Genomic DNA, 23909 nt, shown 5'->3' with positions numbered 1-23909 from the left:
TCATTTTTACAATCATTGAATATTATCAAAAATCTTTAAAATATGCTTGTTTCTCACTAATTGAGTAAGTAAACAATATTATCTGAATTGTTGAAAAAAATCTCTGATATTAATACCAAAGTGGCCTATGATGACTCAAACAGACAACACCTTAATTGAATAGAATTATTTTTCGCACAGGAAGTGATTTTGGGAAACATTTGATATTTTTACTTTGCACCCACGTTGGTAGTTTTACGGTTTTACGGAATTTACGGTTTTAATTTTATTTTTATCCTGGGGGGTCTCCAATTAAGTCAGTGTCTCAGGCCCCATATCTCTAAATCTGCTAATGAGTCACAGTTAAATTAACTCTAGCTTTGTCAAATGAATTTATAACGGAAAACAAACGAGAAAGGTCAAAAAAATCCAGTCGTGAAGATTCATATTTAAACCTCGAGTAAAGAAACCACTCCAAAATCCAAATTAGGTGATGTCAATAAATTCCTAAATTTTCCTCCAAAGATGACCATAATAATATTATGTTTGAATTCACCTTTTTATTTTACATTTAATGATACATCTCACTGTTTTTTTCTTATAAACAATTGCCTATGCAACAGTCTCGAAAGGTGGAAGTAGGCTGTTAAGATCTGACATAAATAGTGCATAACTAAATTTAGTCAATAATACGTATTTGTTTTCATTGACTTGGTACAAATTGCAGATAGTGTCGGCAGTGACGTCCCGTGTGGGTAGGCAGATTGAGCGTCGCTTAGGGGCGGCAGTTACTCAAAGGACGGCAAATCGAGGAGAATCATTAGGTATATAAATATGGAAATAGCTACCTATACTTAGTAATAACGAATATTTCTTTCCGTTAAAAATTCAGCTCACTGGATGGAAACAAAATGTATTAATTAACATAAAAGGTTTAACAGGAATGTAATTTTTTTGTCGATTTCACGATGTCTAGTTTACTTCTGTTGCCCTTCGACGTCCTTCGTGACCAGAAACAACACGTGCATGGATGATAAAAAATTCTGTATAAAAAATGGGACGGCATTTTGTCTAGGGACGTCACTGAGTGTCGGTCAGTTTTGTTAAATTCAATTAAACCCTGCGTAAACCAAGTCATTGGTATTAAATAATAATCAAAAATATTCATCTATCTATAAAATATGTAAAATTATTCGATTACATAAATCATACGTAATTTTATATATTTTATAGATAGAAGAATATTTTTTATCTATTATAATGTGGCTAAGATGGGGATTAATGAATTTAAAAAAACTAACCAATACCATCTACAATAATGTGTTCTTAATTCAACAAAAACAAATAAGTGTTGGTTTACGCAAGGTTGAATTGAATTTTAAAAACTAACCAACTGACATGACCCGGCTCACGGCTAGCTCAATAATGCTACCGGGCCGTCACTGAGGAGACTAGTGATGAATTAGGAGAGGTGGATCTCCTTTGTAGTATCACAACTTTTGAATTCCCGAATAAAACTCTCAGCTGGTGTGGTGCCGAATTTATTCAGGTACTAGAGTTCACGGTCACACAATAAGGTTAACTGTCAATGTTCCCGTAATTAAATCTCATTAAAGTATCAGTAAACTATTTATTTGTTCACTATAGGATCTCTGTGAAATCTTTCACAAATTCCCAAAAAGTCACACCTAATTCAGAGAATGTATACGCAGATATTCTTTGGATATTTTTAATTCATGAAATATTTTCCCATAAGAAAGAAAATATAAATTATTCTTTGGTCACACAGTATTAGGTTTATAAAAGAATAGAATTATTTTATTGTTGTTTATAAAGTTTATTTATGTTCACAGTGTATTTACAAATATTTATTTGTGTTTACAGACTTGTTTACAAAAGGTTTGCTTAATGTTTACAAATTTATTTACTAAAATTTGTTTTTATGTTTATGAATTTGTTTACTAAAATTTATTTTATGATTATGTTTACTTAATAAAGTTTCAAAAATTTATTTTATAATCCCGAAAAGATTTGTAAAATTTATTATTACAGACTGAGTTTATTAATTTGTTTTTATAAAACAAATCCGATCGCGTAATTTATCTCGATTACGTCACCTCGTATGATGAGTAATGAAAAATAAAATTAATCCGCGAGCGCGTCACTATCGACAGATACGTAGTATTCGTGCTACGTTTTAGCGGCCGACGTCACTACCGACAGATACGTGTTATTCGCGCTACGTTTTGCCCGTCGAAGGGGACTTACTGGTACGTATGAATCGCGAATGTACTGAGAACCGTGTCTCACAACTTGGCAGTGAGGACTGCTGCTTGTTGAAGATCGCCGGTGAAGAGTGTAGAAACTAATGATTTTACGGGAAAAGTGGTCGCCTTTTATACCCTTCGGATAGAGGTTTAACAGGAAACAGTCCGTAAGGGATAGCAGGTGTATATCTTTCTCTCACGGGATAAATTTACGTATATCTCCCGTTCCTGGCAACTTTCTAATAGAGATATCTTCTAATTAAATCGGGTTAAATTTACTCTACCTTATTTTTACAAAATAAAGTTTCAATAGGGGTGTTTCAAGCACCCTCTAGAACAAGTCCCTTAAATACGCCGTTGCGATGACGTAAGCAAAGTAGTTGATTTTATATGATTTTTCGTGTTCGAACGAAGGGGAAAGTTTCTAGCTTTCCAACGAGGTATCGGAATAGGTATTCGGGTACTAAATAAGGGAATGGCAGTCTTTAAATTTAAAATGTCAAAATGAAAGGTTGACACCCACGTACTAGTCCTTTCCACCACTCTTGGCCTTTTTAGGCCAATAGAATTTTACTAAGTTTTAATAAAACTGTTTGGAGCCGCAGAAACTTTCTCATTCGATATTTACTTTTCGGACGAATATTATTACGAGAAAATACTATAATATTATACTTAACATTTCAACTTAAATATATAAATGCTTAATCCCAACAAGATGTTATACACGAGCAGTTACTAACTTATTTAATCTTGCATAGTGACTTTTATATAGTAATATGGATGTAACCTTGAATCTATTTTTACCTCGCGAGCCAACACAGCTGGGCCGTAAATTCTAGTCGAACAGAATTCAGTTAAAGTTCAAGGTCACACGTCAATTTGTGTTTTTAGTTGTAGTATTTGATTCTTTTATTACTTAGGAGGCAATTAAGATTTATTACTGTTTATGGGTAGAAACTCATCTATACCAGAATCTTAAGTTTTTCCAATCGTTACTTTTACAATATTCATTATAGTCAGTGAGTTATAGCATTAATAAAATCTATAATTATAATTACGCGTCTATAGATATAGGTACGCGTTTACAATATTTTTATAACGGTAGTTAACTTCTATCTTGTATTGATAAAATTAGTATTAAAATTCTTTATTTACAATTATACAGTATATAAATTTATAAATATTCAATTTTCTTTTTCAATTTTCATACACTTCCATTATTGCTATAAAAGTTATTGAAGCATGTACTTGCTAAATTTTACGTAAACAATCTCTCCCATAACTTATTTTCTAAGTTTAATGGAGATTTCCCGGAAATTATTTCCAAATTAGATCGCGCCCAAATCTACGCGACGTGTCATTTCGAGGCCTGTGGTCACAGCGTTCCAATTACACTTGAGCAGTCTCGATTCTTGGAGGCGAAATTTTTTACGTAAAATTTTATTACATTTACAAAGAAAAGGTAAACAACATACATTTTACTTCCTAATACTAAACGATTACGCTAGTGGTTACCTGTTCATAGTCTTTTTGACCATTTCATTCTTGATTCTTCCATAGTTTAGAACCATGGGACTTATATATCCTGTCTGAACCGTGTCGTGAGGTTGTCGCACGGCTATTGAGAAGTAGAATTGACTACAAGGCTAGATTTGTATAGTTATGTCGTTAAACCATACTCTGCCACAAACACTAACTGAAGGCCGGCGTTTCTGCTCGTGTCACAACACTACTTACAATTTGTAGTCTTAGGTCAATGAAAACAAATACTTATGACGGACAAAGTTTAGTGTGTACTATTTATGTCAGATCTCAACGCCTACTTCCACCCTTCGCCACTGGGAGGAACTGGGTAAAATTTCATTATGACCTCTACCTCTGCATTTTGAAAATTCGTCGATCCAATCGTCGATGTATTCGTCGCAGACATTGTCCTCCTCGTCTGAAGGAGTAAAGCCTTCGTCACAGCTTAAAGTCATCTGTGACATGTAATCCACCAGTTCTCCAGGAACCACACTCTTCAAACCGATGATCGTGTAATTTCCATTTGGAGGATGTTCTGGAAATTCACAGCCTTTTCTGAAAAACAATAAAAACTCAGATATCAACCGATGGGCCCAAATCCACCACTAGACCCTAGATAATAAATATAGCATTTTTGAATAGGCATATTTCTTGAAAAATCGCATCTGGCGTATGGCGTTAAATATAAGATTTTAAACACCGCAAACGTCTTTCACTTTGTCATAAATAATGGTAAAATATCACACCAGCTTTTAGCTTGAAGATCAACTTTACTGTTTGCTTTATGTACTGTATATTTTTTAACATTAAAAATAATACATAAGTACAGGGCTTTTTTTTTTAAATAAAGGTGCCGGAACTCACTTATTGCCAAACTTATTACCTAGTAAAGAAAATTATGTTCAAATATAATTTAAAGTAACTTTTCCTATGCCACGAAGCGCATGAAAAATTAAACAAACAAATATTAATACAAATAAACAAATAAAGTAGTAAAAAATAAAATTGTAAAAAAATCATATATTCCATCACTGAGGTTAAAGGCAGTGTGACGCTATATAGTTGCGTTTTTCAAATGGTGTTCGAGGTAAAATTAAGGGTATTTAGTGTATTAACAATCATGAACCAAAAATGCAATTACAACCACATATTTTAAAATGTTAATACGTCTGAAGGAGATTAGTGATTATTTTTTTACAATTAGAGCAAATTTGTGATGTGCGTTTATCTCACTTATCTAGTCGATCCCCCAGGTTAGAGCCCTGTCAGCCCCCCCTTTGTGGTGGCAATGGTGATTTCCATAGTTCAGTCCAGTTCTCGCCTGGCAAATTGTCTCGATTCTTTTTACTAGTGAGAGTCTATGGCCGAATGTTTTCCACTGAGAAGACCATCGATCAACGTATTTTAACAGGATCGAAAAGTGTCAAAGGTGGTCCGACGAGTTCGATGAACAAAAGTACCGAAACTGTTCTGGTCTTCAACGAGCTATTAAAAGCTCGAAGAAATGGTAATGGAATTCAATGCATATATCAAACGAGACAGTTTTTCAGGATATGTATTTTCATATGAGATGATTCAGGAAAATTAACTTGTACTATGTAAGCGCGAACATTGTTTCGTTTAATTGGTTTTGAAACATTAAAAATACCGTGAAAAAAGGTGCCGGCACACTGTTCCACCGTATTACATTACGAAAAAGCACTGCATAAGTATAATAAAAATATACTTATATTAAGTTTAAGTTGAACGACTTGTTAATCTATCGGATTTCGTTTTTAGTCATCTTTATGTACTCAGCAATGTTAAATGCACACTGACAATGAAAAGGCATAATATCTTATTCTTCTTCCACCCTGTCACGTCCCAACATTGGGGCATAGGGCAAACACAAGTTGGCGCCACTTCCCTCAGTCCATCGCCAACTCTTGCGCCTCCCGCCATGTCAGACCTGCAGCACGTAGGTCGCTGTTGTAGCACCGCTGCAGGGTGAGGGAGGGCCGGCCTCGGCGACGGAACCCTTGAGGCTGTGCCACAAGGGTACGAAGTGTCGCACTCTTTGGCGGCATCCGGAATACGTGTCCCAGCCACGTAAAGCGTCTCTTCGTGATAACTTCAATCACCGAAGGCTTTTGTGTCTGCTCACGAACTCGGGTATTTGTAACTCGGTTGTACCAATGTACCCCAAAGATTCAGCGGAGACATCGATACTCAAAGCTCAAAAGCCGAGACTCTTGAAGCTTAGTAAGATGCCACGTCTCACAGCCATACAGGGGGTGCCGGACGAAATCCCGAAGGCCGAATTCCCGAATGCTGAAATCCTGCATGGCCGAAATCCGGATACAGGAGCACAGGTAGCACGCACGCGTTAAACAAACGACATAATATACTAACAATTAATTTAAATTCAAACCTTCCATTGATAGAATTAATTTACATATTATTATCAGCTTAGAATAATAGGTAACAGAAAAATTTATTATTTTTCTGATCTCGTAAAAATAATGTTAGGTATTATTTATTATTGTCATAGTAGTATTAAGTCGCTGTAGTCGCAGATAGAAAACTTTTCAGTGACGTTCCTGTCATGGCGGCAACGCGTGTTTAAATAATGCATCGCGTCTCCTTTTCTTCTTTGCAATAAGTCAAAAGTTTACTATTAATAATTCTAACATCACTCCTGATCGTTTTAGACATATTTTTATTATAAAAAGCACCAAATTATGTAAATTGATAGACCCGTACACCACGGAAGCGTAAAATGAAATGAAGCGTTCCTCATTTGAAAACGGAAGTGCGATTTACTGCACAGGAGGGGTTTGTTAGTTCACAGTTTTAACACGCGGCCAAGAAGTTCTTGTTCGGTAATAGGTTTTTTTTTTCAGTCAATTTTGTGATAAACTTATCTATCGGTTTTTCCTGACAATTTCTTAGCTTGTCTGGCAGTTTTGCTGTTGTTATAACACCGTTGAAGATTACTGCGCGTGTTATTGTGGATAATTGGATAACAAATTGGCATCTTTTTTAAAACGCCTCAAGGACACCAGCACAATATGCCTAAGACCCGAAAAGTTTCACTACTTTTTTGTTACGTATGACGCGTCTCATCTTATTTGAATATGAAACCGATTTTGTTGCTTGTCTAAAAAACGAAAATATTTAAGGAGACTAAATTATTGAAATAAAACACATATATGATTATTATGTGTATTGATCAGTGGCGAATGGTGGAGGTAGGCTGTTAAGATCCGATATAAATAGTGCACACTAAACTTTGTCAATCAAACGTATTTGTTTTCATTGAACTAAAAGACTGCAATGTGTAGATAGTGTTTATTAGTTTTTTAAATTCAATTAAACCCTGCCTAATCCAAGCCATAGTGGATAATAGACAAAACATATTTGTTTATCTATAAAATATCCAAAATTATGCCATTAAGCCATACAGAATTATTTTAGATGTTTTATAGATAAAAGAATCTTTTTTATCGATTATGGTTTGGCATAGGAAGGGCCTAATAAATTTAAAAAAAAATGACCAACATCATAATATGTAATAATGTATTCTTGATACAACGAAAACAAACAAGTATGACTGAAAAAGTGTGCACTATTTTATATATATTATACCTAAACTTTTATGGTTTAGTTTAGGCAGAGTATAATTGAATCTTAAAAACTAACCAGCACCATCTGCAAATTGTATTCGTAGTTCAATGAAAACGAATATGTATAACTGACAAAGTTTAGTGTGGAAGTATTTATGTCAAATCTTAACAGCCTACCTCCACCCTTCGCCACTGGTATTGATACATACTTGTTGATTATGTCGCTAATGAATTCTTTGTGAATGAATGGTCTCGTGAATGTCGAATATGTATTTGTACTGCAAGTATCATTGGATTCTGTCACTGGAGCAATGCTGACGATTCCTCTCAAATACCATCTTATCAGATTACCGCTGTCGGGCCAGCCCACAGCCAGGCCGCTTCCACCATCTCCCTTGCATACTCCAAATCCTGATAATATTTTGTACATATTAAATCAGAATTCAAAACCTTAACAACATGATATTTATTTAAAAAGATCTGGTACTGATGAAGTTCTTAAGTAGTTAAATAAACATAATAGGTATATTATAACGAAGATTATCCTTAGAAGAGAAAGGAAAAAACAATAATTTAAATTATAAAATGTCACAAAGAAAAATAATGACTCTTGGGGGCGCATTGACTAGTCTTCACCCGTCGCTAATGGTGCCTGATAGGCTTGACACGAGGAAACAGTTCTGATCCAGAATCTGTACTGCTTTATTTATTTAACTTCTATGAAACCACAAAGAATTGTAATCCACCAGTGATCTGAAAGCTGTGATTATATTATGCTGCACGTCGCGCACTATCACATGACGTCACTGTAAGCTGCCGCTACGGAAAAAAAGTGTGTAATGTGGTTTTTCTTGATGTTTAAAATGTTATCAGACTGATGCTCCCATCCCGTAGCACATTTTGAACCTTCATTGAATGGATTCTGTTCAAAATATTATCCATGGATGAAATATAACAAGTAATTTTAACGTGCACACACGTAGAAACTGTTAAAATTAATTGAAGGAAGAATGAATAATAATTCAAAACACTCCGTAGTTCTCCGCCACATGGACATGTCGGTCGGAAGACTAAACTCGAAGAGCTTGGCAGCGAATCAGCCATGGCCGGTCAAAAATTGACTGGTGTAGTGATCAGGAATCAATTTGGATATCTCCAATCGTCACTGTATATTATTTGGGAAAAACAAATATGTGTGCTTGTCCTTGGTGAAAGCATCCCACTTTTTGCACCATGCATCCAGCGTCATATTGCATATCGCTTTTACATAATGTCGATAATATGTGGTTCAATTCCATATTGTGGTAGGAATGGTAAATTTGGAATATGTTTTTCTGTGAGCCATTTTTCAATAATTTATAAAGTTCGTTGCATGGTGATAACTTTGGTTATCTGGATTGATTTATACATGAATAATGCAATGACTTTTAAAACAATTCGCGAATCAATAATGTTCTACCAAAATTCACTGTTGATTTAATTTCATCCAGTATTTTATTAAGATATTTGACGGGTACTGTGTACCTACGTGGACGGTGAAATTCGTCATTACCCTTCTTCCCGAATTACTGTTTGTCTATTGACAATTCCAGAAAGATTACAAATTTAGCAACACTATCAACGAACATAGCCGAGTGTCATAAGTAAAAAATTCTGATCGCTACCTGTAGTAGTGTTTCCCATACAAAGTTTATCCTGAGTGATGTATTTTGAGAATGCCAGCGGTGACTCCGCCAAGCAGTCTTTTATGCTGATGATGGGCACATCAACGGTTTTCACGTAATCGGATACGATTTCATCACCCCCACCCTTCACAAGCCCGAATCCTGAAATCTGGAAATATTGCATTTATTTTCATAAGAACATTTACCAAGATAAGTGGTCAACGGACATCTGAAAGTAGGTAGCTAGCGATGAATAAAATGCGTACAGTGATCGAATACGTCTACATAATTGGAAAGACGTTCTCTCTTATGTGATTTGTCTACTTGAGACAATAGTATACGCAAAAAGTCACGGTGTCAGGCCGTAAAGTAGTCGTGGCTCCCACTCCTCACTTCTATAATTTGGTGAAAGATGGGCACGGGGCGTGTGCATCGCATTTGTCATAATATTGCTTTTGTGATTCGTCTACCTGAGATTATAGTAGGTTTATCATAAGAAATTATGACAAAATATGAACATATTTTAACGCAATGCGGAATGTTTGGGCCTCACGGCTGTACTCGGTTGACAGCAGGTGCCGTCTTTCAATGCTCGTATTCTGACAGTTCAGGAGAAACTGTGTAATTACTAATGAGCATCAAAATTGAATGAAATTGACCTGGCTCAGCCATGGGATGTCTCAAGCGTACATCAACCTTGCCTGGCCTTTGTAAATCAGATCAAATGGCCCGATAGGCTCAACAGATGGTTGGAGTAATTTAAGCATTATCAGACATTCCCAGAGGATGTGGTGTGCATCCTGTAGTTTTCCGCCACACGAACATGTTGGTCAGATATCCTGGGTTAGTCGTATCAGATCCCCAACACACTGAACATTGATAAATTTACGAAAGTTTCATTAGCCTAAAGAGTCTCTTTCGACTTACGCTTCTGCTGCCTTCTACCTCACCTTACATTATTAGTTAAAGTAAATCATTGCGGAAATTATAGTCGTTAGGCAGCTTTTCTGCGCTTGGTGGTGGCTATAATAATTTATCTTGTCTTATTGGCTCATCTTGAAACCTTGTCATTGATAATGTGATCAATCCAAGACATATTCATGGTACGGCAATACATCCACATCTCGAAAGCATCCAGTTTTATTATTGTATGTTTCTGTAACGTCCAGGTTTCGACCCCGCAGACTTAATGTTCATAATATGCTCCAGTTAATTAGCGGACATGGACAAATGAGAAGAAGTGAAGGTAGGTACTAAAGAGAATACCAACCTTTGCGTCCACATCACTAGATTGAATTTCGTCAATAAGGAAGTCGTCCAAATCGATGCAAACTGGCATCAGGAAACTGTCAAATTTTAAGGGTGTTTTCAAAAGTAACACTGCCAAATCATGACTGTAATTTGAATGCTTTCCTTTATAATCGGCAGGAATGTCAATTCGTTTTACCTGCAGTGGAAAAAGCTCGATGGTATTTCAAATTTATTTATTTACATATACTTAGTGCACTTTACAAATTACAAATTCAAGACGTTCACAATATGACAAAAGTAATAGAATCAATATCAATAAAAGACTAAATACAAAAATTAAAAACTAACTACATGGTAGTACACCGAATGAAACATGTCGAACGTATTTTAAGAATGTATAAAACAACATCCACCTATTATACTCATCCTCACGTAGGTGGAATATATCAACATCTGTAGCGATTTGGTTTAACAGAGTTAACGTTTTTATTAGCTCGTATTCTTATTTGTCCGGTGGTTGTTTGTCCCGTACACAAATCTTGCAATCGATTTTCCCGACTAGCTAGACATTTGAAACTTTTAGAATACATCAGAACACGATGCTAATGGCTCAGATAGATTCTATGACGATCGGTCATATAAATGCCGAAAAACCCGTTTCTTATGTTGGCGTCCTGACGTGTCACAGAGTGTAAATACGATGTCATAGCTGTCATACAATATGTATGTATAGGTAATATGTCGGAATGGCATAGATATGATCATAGACACTAAATCGCTCTTAGCATATTATATGTGCCCGATCATCATAATTATAGTCTATTTGAAGCTTAATGCATTGTTTTAATACTTTTAGCCATCTTTAAGTAGAATTGAATTCATTTTCACTTAATTCTGTTTTGTATGAAAAGTTATTTCGGAAGAAATCCGTAATCTAATCCACTATTATTGGTTGCTGAGTGGGTGGTCCTAGCAACTAAATTATTAATATACACGTGCGTTACTATGGAAATCAAAATAACATTTCAGTATTCTATATTTGTTTGTTTTTTACTTCCTTCATATCAAGTACAAGTTTGAGCGTATTGAGCATAATAATTGAACAGAAAATTTAAAAACGTTGTAAGTATATAAAAAGTTCTTTTTATCTTGTAAATATTCATATTCAATTCCTAAAAATAATAGAAAATTTAGCATAAAATTTTTTTTTTTTTTTTTTTTTTTTTTTTCGACCATGTCCGATCCCTAGTAAGATCATATGGGCCTCCACAGAGTAGAGGTTTGTATTAACAGATTTTGTTTTTTTTTTACGAGAAATGGATGTCAGCCACTTGCTCAACCTATTAGGTCCATACCCTGACTCACACACAAATTGAAAAACAATATGTGTACTTGCCAGACCCAGGATTCGAACCTGAGACCCACGGCGTGATAGTCCAACGCTTAAGCCGCGCGGCCACCGTGGAAATATTAGTATTATTAAATTTACTATTTTACATCTCGTCGCTATATGATTGGTTTGCAGAATATCCGTTTTTGTCGAAATCGACCTTTTAATGCAGAATGTTTTTTTGTATCTAAATGGACTAGAACCATCCTTTTCTTAAAATTAATTTGTAATGGTAATGAATACATCATTCATATGCTGTAAAAATAACAATTTAAATATCTCCATGTATTTAAATATAGGATTGTGAAATTTGTTTTTCTTCTCCTGAACATTTGGTCTATTCGACAAACCAATCCTACAGCGACGAAATCTGGCGTGGAAATAAAATTATTTAGTCCATGGCTGCGAAACTGACGCATTGGTATGATGCCAAACACGAAATTCGCATAGGTACCTACCTAAAATGCAAGCGCAATATTTTTGGTTGCGGTTGCGTTGCGAATGTTTCGCACCGGTCAGTTGAGCAACTAATTTCCCTGTTGCACGAACAATGCGATAGATTATAGCAGCGCAGATTCAAGTTTTGTTGAGTAGATAACTAAGGAGATAACAACTTGCTAATCTCAACGCGGTAGAAGGAGACTAAACTTTATTGCTGAAGAGGAGAGAATTACTATTGTAGTATTAAATAAAAAGTAATTAAAACTATTATTACCCCAGTTTTTTGTATTCTAGAGTTCATGAGATCTATGGGATTAAGAAAATCACTATAACGCTTCCCAGCAGTCACGGTGAATTGTCTTGCATCAAATGGACGCCCTGCATCTGGATCGTAAAAGCAGTGAGCAGCTAGAAATGACAAATTCAATATTAATATGCATAATTATATTTTTCTTCGTGTATCCATTTTTTTTTACGCAAATGACACAATCGATTTGTCAGAAAAAGGGGACATCGAAACAGTTAAAGTCAGTCATTACATTTTTTAAATTTCACACAAGAAATGCTCCACCAACATTCAACAATATTACAATCTATCATTAGGAAAAACATGCGTTGAAGAAGACAGCAAATTATGGGAGAAATTGTGAACGGTATATCTAACAGCTATATTTTTTATAGTAGATTTTGAAGACGTGAAATTTTTCCTGTGGCCTTTACATAATCTAATATAGTTTACAAGCAGATTGTAAATTCTCCAACAAGCAGCTTGTAAAGTAACTCAATGTCATTGAGGCTTTATTTAAGAAAACAAAACATTGTGGATATAACAAATCTAAATTCAAAACGTTCACAACATGAGATTTACATTAAAACAAATATTACCCTCACAAGAGAGAAGAAGAGAATACATAATAAAATTAATAATATATAATAAATAAAAATAAAAACATACTTTAAGTACCTACAATTTTATACAGAAAATATAAATTTCGAATACAAAATAGGTACCTACATGGCATGTCACCAAAAATGTCTACGTCTTTGGGGAGAGCATTGACTAGTCTCCCACCCCTCGTTAATGGTGCCTGATAGGCTTGACACGAGGAAATGGTTCCGATCCAGAATAAATCATGGCTGCGACCACGTAGGTAATTGACAGGCGCATGTAAATTCAAATTCATTAGGACACCAGGATTTGAAGCCATCCCTCGCGATAACAGGCAAAAGTGTTTCAAGAGCAGAAGAGACCTACGAGATTCAAGAGAGTGAAAAGTAAGCATGCCTTGTAGAAAGGCAGTCGGAAAATAATCATTTGACGAATTATCGAAAGGAAAATAGTTAAATGTCTTAAAATAAAGACATCGAAGAAATTTCTTCTGGACACGTTTTAAAATAAGCTTATAGGAAACCTCATGACGACACCAGATTTTCTCGACCATGTCCGATCCTAATAGGATCATAATATGGGCCTCCACAGAGTAGAGGTTTGTATTAACAGATTTGGTTTTTTACGAGAAATGGATATGTCAGCCACTTGCTCAACCTATTAGGTCCATAACCTGACTCACACACGAATTGAAAAACAATATGTGTATATGCCAGACCCAGAATTCGAACCTGGGACCCACGGCGTGATAGTCCAACGCTTAAGCCGCGCGGCCACCGTGGGCAGCCACCAGATAATCGACCCATATTCAAGAATGCTACGTACGTTAATGAAAGGTAGGTACCTACATTAATTGTTGTTAGTCACCTACTTACGTGATATTCGTGTTTTAATATCAATAAATTCATGAAATATAAATACTTACCAGATTTGTACATATTATAATATAATAGGATAATATATACTGTGCAGCATTCATTTATGGTGATTAATGAATAGGTATAACTTGAAATACATCGATTCGAGCTTCATTACTATGAAATGACCACATAAAGCTTAAGAGACCATCCATTGACTGAAACCGTATGCGTTTTAGAACCGTGTGCCATACTAAACTTTTGATTTCTGTTCATGGAAATATATTTTCACTAAGTTTGAAAGTTGTGATTATATTGAGATGCACGCCGCGTACTGTCACGGTGAAAAATTTAGTCTATGGTTTCGTCATTTTGCAGAATATTTTGAACGATCACCATCTATCTAAAATCTATTATTATTTTGCATTATCATTCATTCTAATTTCAATCTATTTGAACAGTTTCTACGTATGCGTACCTTAAAATTATTTGCAATATTACATCCATACATAATATTTTGAACAGAACCCAACCAGCAGACCATAGATAGATAATAGACAACATTCTTATAGAAAATACATAGTGACAACCGCTAAAAACAAAAAACACGTGATATTGACATGAGTCGAAAATGTGTAGGAATGTAGGTGTCGATGCAGTGAGGTACAACGTGAGGTGACCTCATTGTTGTTCTGGGGATTTTGGCAGTTTTTGCTAACTGACAATGTGTGTTTAAAGGTTCAAAATGTGCTACGGGATGGGAGCATCAGTCTGATAACATTTTTAACACCAAGAAAAACGGTATTATACACTTTTTTCTCGTAGCGACAGCTTACTGTGACGTCACGTGATAGTATGCGACGTGTAGCATAATATAATCACATCTTAAGTGTTGGTATAAACGGATACGAGCAGATGCTTATAATATACATACTTACTTTGTGAAAATATACTTCCATGAACAGATATCATACGTTTAGTATGGTACACGGTTCTAAACCGCTTACGGTTACAATCTATGAATGGCCTCTTATTTAAGGTAATATCGATGGCCAAGGGGATAAATCACATGTTAATATTGAATGTTTTTCGTTACACAGTCTGGTGAATTTTTTTCAAAATATTTCTCTAATTTTTAATAAATATCATTTCAAAATAGGTTATTGATTTATGCAACATTATTTTTTTTAGAAAAATATTAAAATAAGTACTTAATGCAATAATTATATTATACAAAAAAAAAATTGCATTCAACTTATGTGATTGTTGGCTTATGTGGCCATCAATATGTAAATATCACAAAGTCAAGTTATACACACTTTTATTTTCACTTATATTTTTAAGATGTTAAGTTCTATATTATCAAGTCTGCCATGTCACGTCGTTTTTGCGCGCTGACACTATTACATCACGTGAACTAAACGTGATGCCCTGTCATAGCAGACACTCTATCTATGTCACTATTAATAGGAATTAAAAGCTTTCTTTTCTATTACTTCTCACAATACTTCTACATTCGAAATAATGCTCATTGTCTGCTTCACCAAAGGTGTGTGCATTTTAATATTAATAAAACTACACGCGATAAAGAAACACACTGAATTACAGGTACAGGGGATGAAGCATCGGTGAAATTAAATGCGGGGTGCGGGTTTTAGTTCCGGAAACGACCGTGGTGGCGTAGAAGACTCGACCTAAAAGTCGCACTGTACTCTCCGCCTTAAAGTAGAATAATATACCGTCAACATGATACACCCCTGTCACAGGTGGGCTTTTCCCGGTGTAAAATAATCATTTAGTAGTCATAAGTCGAAACGTAACCCTGACCTCTAGAAACGGCTTCATAAAACATCTAATCTGATTTCTTGCTCAACTACGTAATTTTTTTTTTATTCATAAGTAAAGGCCTTCGTCCGGTGTGTGAAAATCATATAAAGGGCGGAGGTGCAATTAAGATAAATTTAATTTGATTTAAAAAAGGATAAATGATGATGGATGAAAGAGATAATTTTAATTGTTGTTTTTATTAGTCAAAATTTACAATAAAAAATTAAAAAAAAAATAAAATAAAACAATATTGTCAATTGAAGTGAGATCGAATAAAAAACAAATACAACAAAAATATGAGTCAAAATTAAATAAAAATTAAAATAATAAATAATGTACAATATATGAAGTTATGTTATGACAATCCCAAATATTAAATAGGGTATAATAATGGAGAAGACACAAAATATAATTGATCATTTAACAAATTATAATTGGGCTAAAATTTATACCTATTAATTTCTAGGATTTCCTGTTTATCCAATTTTATAGATTTCTCATTCAAATGCAGGATTTTAAAATTTTTACTGATATTAAAAGAGTGATTATTTAAACTTAAATGATTTCTAAAAGTTGAAGATTCATTACCATTTTTGGCACAGGCTAAATGTTCTTTGATCCTAGTATTAAAAGAACGTCCCGTTTGTCCAACATATTTGGCATCACAAGAGTATCACTCATCTATCTATCAGTCTTCTCCATTATTATACCCTATTTAATATTTGGGATTGTCATAACATAACTTTATATGTTGTACATTATTTATTATTTTAATTTTTATTTAATTTTGACTCATATTTTGGTTGTATTTGTTTTTTATTCGATCTCACTTCAATTGATAATATTGTTTTTTTTTTTTTTTTTTTAAATTTTTTATTGTAAATTTTGACTCATCATAATTATTTGTTGATATTAATGTTATTGTAAGTGTAGATTGTTTCATATTTTGTGGTTTGTTAATATTTTAAATAATTTGTTTAATGCCCCTGACGAAGTATGAAATATTAATGTCCAACCTCATTAGTTTTAAATTAGTCTGTTATTGGGAAGGTATTATTGGACGAATAATTATTATGTACCTATTGTTATATTATTTCTATCGCTTTGAATTTTGTTTGATAAATATTGTTTTAAAAAAATGTATTCAGTTGAAAATTTCCCACTGAGGTGGACGAAACCGGTCCTAATATATTAATTAAAGTGGAATAAGTACTTTAAAAAAATGCGTTTTATTAAATAAAAACAACAATACAATGCAGTTCCACCGTGAATTGACAGTTAACAAAATTAAAGATAATATTAAGACTAAATATAATGTACAAAATATAAGTATTTAAATCTAATAAATTTTGCCGGCAACGTTAAAATCTCCGCGCGCCTGCGCCGAGGTGGTCCTCGTGATTCGTCAAATTAAAAGGATCACGCGATAAAATTTGGCCAATCATGAGAGTCCTTTTTGCTGGTCGGCGTGAGTACGGGGAATTAAAAAAAAAAGTTAGTAAGCGTCCCTTTTCCAATATGTACGGACCTGCGACTATAATTGTAAAAACCCAGATATAAATTTGTTAAACTAAAAATCAAAAAAAAATATAAGACAAGACCACGTTACGAACACGAAAGACTTGTTTTATTTCCACTCCAATCGTTTAACTTTTTTTTTTGTGAATCCGGGGTTCGATCAACGCTTGAGCTAGCCGCTGGAACCCCGGACATCACACAAAGATATTTTTTTATGATAAATATCGAATAAGTAGCTTCGTCCGAATACTGCGCATTTTACGTACCACTTAGGACGAAAGTGCTGCTAACAATGCTTCCTCCGCACAAGAATATTGTGCTGGGGTTGTCTTCTCCTTGTTCAATAGTCCTATATACTAACACATGCCATGGCACTCCTGAGCCAGGTATATGCACTCCTGGGGCGGAGGCAGCCACTTTAAAGTTGGTAAATCCTAGACTCACCAGCAAGTCTATTTTCCCACATTCTGTAAAGAAAAATCTACGTCCAATTAATACTTTCATGGCAGTGACGAAGAGTGAAGGTAGGCTGTTAAGATCCGACATAAATAGTGCACACTAAACTTTGTCAGTCATACGTATTTGTTGTCATTGGACTACATTGTGTGGATAGTGTTTGTTAGTCTTTTTAAATTCAATTATTAAACCCTGCGTAACCAAGCCATAATAGATAATCTTTTTTTTTCTTTCTTTCGACCATGTCCGATCCTAATAGGATCATATGGGCCTCCAGAGAGTGGAGGTTTGTATTACCAGATTTTATTTTTACGAGAAATCAATATCAGCCACTTGCTCAACCTATTATGTCCATACTCTGACTCATACACAAATTGAAAAACAATATGTGTACTTGCCAGACCCAGGATTCGAACCTGGGGCCCTCGACACTATAGACCGTGGCCATCGTGGGTGTAATAGATAATAATCAAAAAATATTTTTTGTCTATCTATAAAATATTTTGTACTTATAGCAGGGCATAATGAACATTAAAAAACTAATCAATGCCATGGGTATTTATAATACAACGAAAACAAAATAAGTGTGACTGACAAAATTTGATATGAATTATTTATGTTGGATTAACAGCCTACCTCCACCCCACGCCACTGCGTCATGTTAATGCATATATAATAATAATATATTCGTCAATTGTGATATGTTGACCATGTTATATTAATATTATAATGACTTGATTGATTTCTAATTTGGAGAACCGTGAACAGAAACTGGGTTCCGGAAGTTCCATTGTCAATTTATGTTTCACTCACGCTGAAATTAGTTATTTCAAAATTAGTATTATACATTCTGATGTAATTTTTTACAATTTTTTTTAACCAACTTCACCCATTGATAGTACATGTAGCATGGCTATTGTAGGATGAGTGTGATCCAGTTCTCAAATTAATATAATTTATTTATTTAATGTTTCACAGGCCGTCAGCAGTTTTCAACAACGCTGTCTAGGTGTGAAAGAAAAAAAATATGTTGTTCATTACAGTCATATAATGTTCTTTTGCAAACAAAATTCACACAGTCAAAATACTTCTTACAAGTACTTTTTCACCTCAGTAACATTATATTAAAATGTTTTCCCCACCAAAAGCCTGGGATACTAATTGTGCTTTTATTTTAATCATGTTGGGTTAAATAAAAAGGCTAGAATAATCGAACAAATGTCACACTCGTAAAACTCACTACACACTGTATGTATCCTGCTAGAGAATAATACCAATATCTCTGTTCTATTGTATGTACTATTGTATCACTGTATCAGTGTACTTCTGTGAAACTGCCAAACAAACACACAATCTACATCATCCTCAGCCTTCAGTTATTCACTCCTCCATCACTCATCCACCTTCACCTATCTTTAAAAAATACTACTATATAGTACTATACTATAATAGTACTATATAGTATAGACTCTGGTTGCAACAGGTAATAAATACTAGAAAATGTTTTCATTTCGGTCACGACTCGACAAAGAGATCGTCCTGTCACACATAGAAACTCATCTCGACTGCAACATGTCGATTGTATAGTTGTGATTTTGTTGTCATTCACTTAACACAAGTAACTTAATATCGTAGGTGTTTTGTAAAAAGGGCGAATCAACCATTTTGGCGAAATCGAGATTTTAATGAAAATACAATATGTACCCCACTAGCTTTGTTGTGTAAAAACGACGAATTTTTATCTCCACAGGAAAGTACTTAAAAACGATAATCGACTAAAATTAAATTAATTAAAATTACGAAATAAAAAGCAAATGTGACATATTAGGCCTTTTAAAATATTATATAATAATACCTATTATAATGACAATATTCTTTCTAAGCGTTATTATAAACTTGTTAAATATTTATAATCATCTACAGGTAAAAAACAAATAAATGTCAAAAGTTAAAAACCCTCCTCCTGTAAAGTAGCATTTTGGTTAATTCGCCCTTTTTACAAAACACCGACGATATACTGCTGCACATAGCGTCGCTACGACATTTTTTTTAGGAAAAAACACCTACTTGTAGTGTGTAACAACCATATGACGCCACTGCCACGGCATAATCTAGCACAGGAATGGCAAACCTATAACCCGCGGGTCAGACACTGACCCACGCAGGCTTTTTAAATTACCCACGCGTTGATTTTTATAAACTTATTTTCTATATCATAAAAGAGAGAACAGTCAATCAAAAATATTATTTTTTTTTCGACCATGTCCGATCCTAATAGGATCATATGGGCCTCCACAGGGTAGAGGTTTGAATTAACAGATTGTTGTTTTTTTACGAGAAATGGACGTCAGCCACTTGCTCAACCTATTAGGTCCATACCAGTGGCGAAGGGTGACTTTTGGAAAGAGGTAGGCTGTAGAGATCAGAGAAAAATAGCACACTTGTAAGGTATACTTACAGGAAATAAGAAGATAATACTTACGATGTTAGTACTGATGAATAATAATAATATGTGCACACTAATGACAACGACACACTGAATCGTTGAAATTGCAATAGCTCACCGATGGTATAAAATTGAGCGATGAGTTTAAATTATGTATTTTCATAAACATTGACATAGGGTACAAAATAAGATAATCTATCCACATTCAGAACACAATAAATCACTGAATTGTCTCACAAAATAAAACTATACCACCATGTTTGGAACAACAATCTGACTGAATTAAAACGATATAAATTATGTTTGTCTATGGCTGAACTAATCTAAATAATTATCACGAGATACAATTATTTGTTATTTTTTAAAACAATTAATAATTACATCTGATTTAACCCAATAGACATTATTTTTTTTTAATCATCCCTTTTATTTATTATTTGCTTAAAGCGGCAGGCATAGACAATAAAATTTGCAAAAAAAGTTGGAAGCGGGTCTCTCGAGCGCTTCCGAAACGCGACAAAATTTGTAACTTGCTTGAAGAGATGAGTCATCATAATAAGTATAGAAAACAATTTTCGGTTATGATGTCATTCAAAGAACAAAAACAGATGTCGCTCTCGCTTGTAATTTTTTGTTTGATTCTAAATTTGACTAATTTAAACAGTCGGGCCAATCTAAATTCAAATTCACACCATAGATGACTCTTAATATTTTAAAATATTCCATATTTTATTTATGTATATTGTATTTAAATTTGAAATAAATACTTGAAGATATAGTTTTCTTAGAAGGTAGGCTTTAAATAATCGCTTAGTATGGAGCCTTCGCCACTGGTCCATACCCTGACTCGCACACAAATTTAAAAACAATATGTGTACTTGCCAGACCCAGGATTCGAACCTGAGACCCACGGCGTGATAGTCCATCGCTTAAGGGGGATGCTTATACTATCAGAGGCAAAAGAGGCACCTAATGGAAAAATACGAAGCTTGCAATTTGAGATTTTTTTTGATAATTTACAATTTCAACTGTAGTAATTAATAAATATGTATCTGAAAACACTAAAAAGATTTTATAATTAAAAATAAAATATAAATAAAAAGGATTTCAAGTTATACACATTTATATTTTTTATAAAAATCGATGTTTTTAAAAATAAATATAAAAAAATTAAAACGATGAATTAGTCAAAAATCTAAACGACAGATAATCTAAAACTTAATAAACTAAATTTTATTGATAAATATGACCATAAAATATAATGCAATAATAAGATTTGACCCAGCAACGAATTCACATTTTATTACATTTTTTTACAATTGTAAGTTTATCTTTAAGTTTAAAAAAAATAAAAATTCTTTTTAATGTTTTCGGATACATATTTATTAATTAATACAGTTGAAATTGTAAATTATAAAAAAAAATCTGAAATTGCAAGCTTCGTATATTTCCGCTAGGTTTTCTGCTGGCATACATCTCGCGGCCACTGTGGGTGTCAATTAAAAAAATAATGAACTTATATACTTATATCTAATGTCGAATTTATAAAAAAATATTTCCAAGTGGATATTAGCTAGCTAATTATTTTCTATTGTATCACTGCACCTGTGTATGACATACATGGTCGTAAATCGTCGTGTTTCGTCATTTTGTCGCGAAGCATAATATATTACGCGCATACAATATATTCGTTGCATCATAGAACGGGGAGATGTACCAGTGCGGAACTAAATGACAGCCTTGTCGTATGCGTCTAGAAGTGTTTAATAATTGAACATTATTATCATTTAATTATTATTAAAGTTTCTCATCTACATAATAATGTATGTAGGTATAATATCAAGTACTAAATAAGAAATTTCTTCTCAAATTATTGTGTTCTAAATATAAATATTATTGGTTGTAGCCCTGTACTATGTCTTCGGTTAAAAAAATAAAACAAACGATACAAGTTCCAGACCATATCAAATAGAATGGTTTGATAAATATGGTGTGATTGAAAAGAATAAAACGACTGTTTGTGTAATTTGCCATGTAAACAATTTTATCAAAATTCAGGACCGGATTCGTCAGATTAAAAAAATGAACATTCTCAAATAAATCAATTGGTATCCAAGTGGATAGTAACCAAGTTAAGTAAAGCGACTTTAATGATAAATTTGCATTTATTTATTTTATTCTACACAACTATGTTAAACAATCGGTAAATGAAGGTTGGTACTTAAATAATACATTAATCCTATATCGACAAATACTATTATTATTAATTTTTTTATGTGTTTTAGTATTCAGAGGGGTACAAATAGCTCCCACAATGGGGGGCTGACAGGGCTCTAGCCTGGAGGCCTGGAATGACGAGATAAACATACCATAAATTTTCTCTGATATAAAAAGTCGCCTGAGGCGCTATTTTCTATTATGGATATGTAACTCAGTGACCCACGAGCTAGTACTAAAAAAATATAGAATAAAATTTAACCCACTTCTCAAAAAGGTACGTTATCCCTGATATCTAGCATTTGCGCGCAGAAGAGAGTTGCAACATTGAGCCCTGTTTAGAATTGTCAAAATTCGTGGGGTTGCTGCCAAAAGTAGGTAAGTCAATAATTGTGTATATAATATAAAATATATCTATATAGGATACATAATTAGAAAACATCTCATGCATATACACACTAGAAAAAAATATTAAAAAAAAAAACATTTAATGTAACAACTACTAGTTAAAATTGTCGTGATTATCTAAGGCGTTTGTAGTTTAATGGTAAGACATAGTGGCGCGAATCCAGCAGATACAGGTTCAAGTCCCGTCGGGAGTCGTATTTTTTTCTACAGAAACAATTTTTTTCTAGTGTGTATATTATGCATGAGATGTTTTCAAATTATGTATATTCAGTAGGTATATATAATGTTCCATTCTGAAATCTCGTGTCTTATTTGTTGAATAAAAAAAAAATATACCTATACCATCATTTCAAGGCTTTTGGCTGTAACAAAACGCATTTTAGAGGGCATGTCAATCTTTCAAATTCCAATTCACTTCATAACATGATTTCAAGACTTACAAACTTTTGGCAGTAACCCCAAAAATACGCTTAGCAAATACGAATTTAGCCATCACGTCGCTATATCTTCAACATTACCTGCTTCGCACCTTGGCATGGCACCCACCCAACGATCATGGACGCAGGTTATGTTACTGTAGTATCTGTTGATTGCATAATAACCTCTGGGACAGTATGGAGTAGCCGTTGATCCAGAAGGCAGCGCCGTAGAGCAATTGATATACTTTCCACTATCAGAGGGCACCGTACATTCATAATTGACTGTCAATGATTTCAAGGGCTTACACATCTCTGCAAATAAGAATAAGACTTGTCAAAAATAAACCCGTTAAGATAAAATAATCCTAATGATAATTCAATTCATTTTATTAACACAATCAATTGATAAGTCGAGACCTATGGATATAATGAAGTTGATCTATTAGGTAATATTATGATGGTCCAATTTGGTTGGGTGTTCAGGCCAATATCGTGTGATGTTGGGTTGTCACACAATGCAATAGTCAGTTGGTGCGAGTATAATATGCATGTGGATGTGACCGACAAGACGTTCATCATAGTGGATCACAGACAAACCTTTTGAATAAGGTGCCATATTATCGTTGATGAAGTTCCAATTAGTAAAATATTTGTAGAAAGTAATAACTCTTCACTCTAAATATGAAATACGTTCCGAAGAATTTACCAACCCATAGAGCTATCAGCCGTGGCGAAGGGTAGAAGTAGGCTG

The 23909-nt window shown here is 33.9% G+C and overlaps 1 protein-coding gene across 2 annotated transcripts in view; it reads right to left on the bottom strand.

The window, feature by feature from the left end:
- The window catches only part of LOC147076508 (ovochymase-like), a 76728-nt gene that overhangs the window by 297 nt on the left and 52522 nt on the right, over positions 1 to 23909 (bottom strand). Inside the window, exons 16-22 of one of the 2 annotated variants that reach the window (XM_085941159.1) lie at positions 23258 to 23470; positions 17479 to 17679; positions 12396 to 12529; positions 10310 to 10486; positions 9040 to 9208; positions 7585 to 7786; positions 4123 to 4325 (exon numbers count right to left, since the gene is read on the bottom strand). In XM_085941159.1, the coding sequence (XP_085797285.1) occupies positions 4123 to 4325; positions 7585 to 7786; positions 9040 to 9208; positions 10310 to 10486; positions 12396 to 12529; positions 17479 to 17679; positions 23258 to 23470 (1299 nt within the window). Of the gene's footprint in view, positions 1 to 3444; positions 4326 to 7584; positions 7787 to 9039; positions 9209 to 10309; positions 10487 to 12395; positions 12530 to 17478; positions 17680 to 23257; positions 23471 to 23909 lie in introns of those variants that run through there. The other variant, XM_085941158.1, reaches the window with a different exon arrangement.

The sequence above is a fragment of the Rhyacophila brunnea genome, unplaced genomic scaffold (genome assembly GCF_057557595.1).
Source record: "Rhyacophila brunnea isolate RB1 unplaced genomic scaffold, BYU_Rbru_1.0 scaffold_13, whole genome shotgun sequence".
In the NCBI taxonomy this organism is placed as follows: domain Eukaryota; kingdom Metazoa; phylum Arthropoda; class Insecta; order Trichoptera; family Rhyacophilidae; genus Rhyacophila; species Rhyacophila brunnea.
Note: the sequence above shows the minus strand (reverse complement) of the source record. Positions and strands in the feature narration are given on the sequence as shown.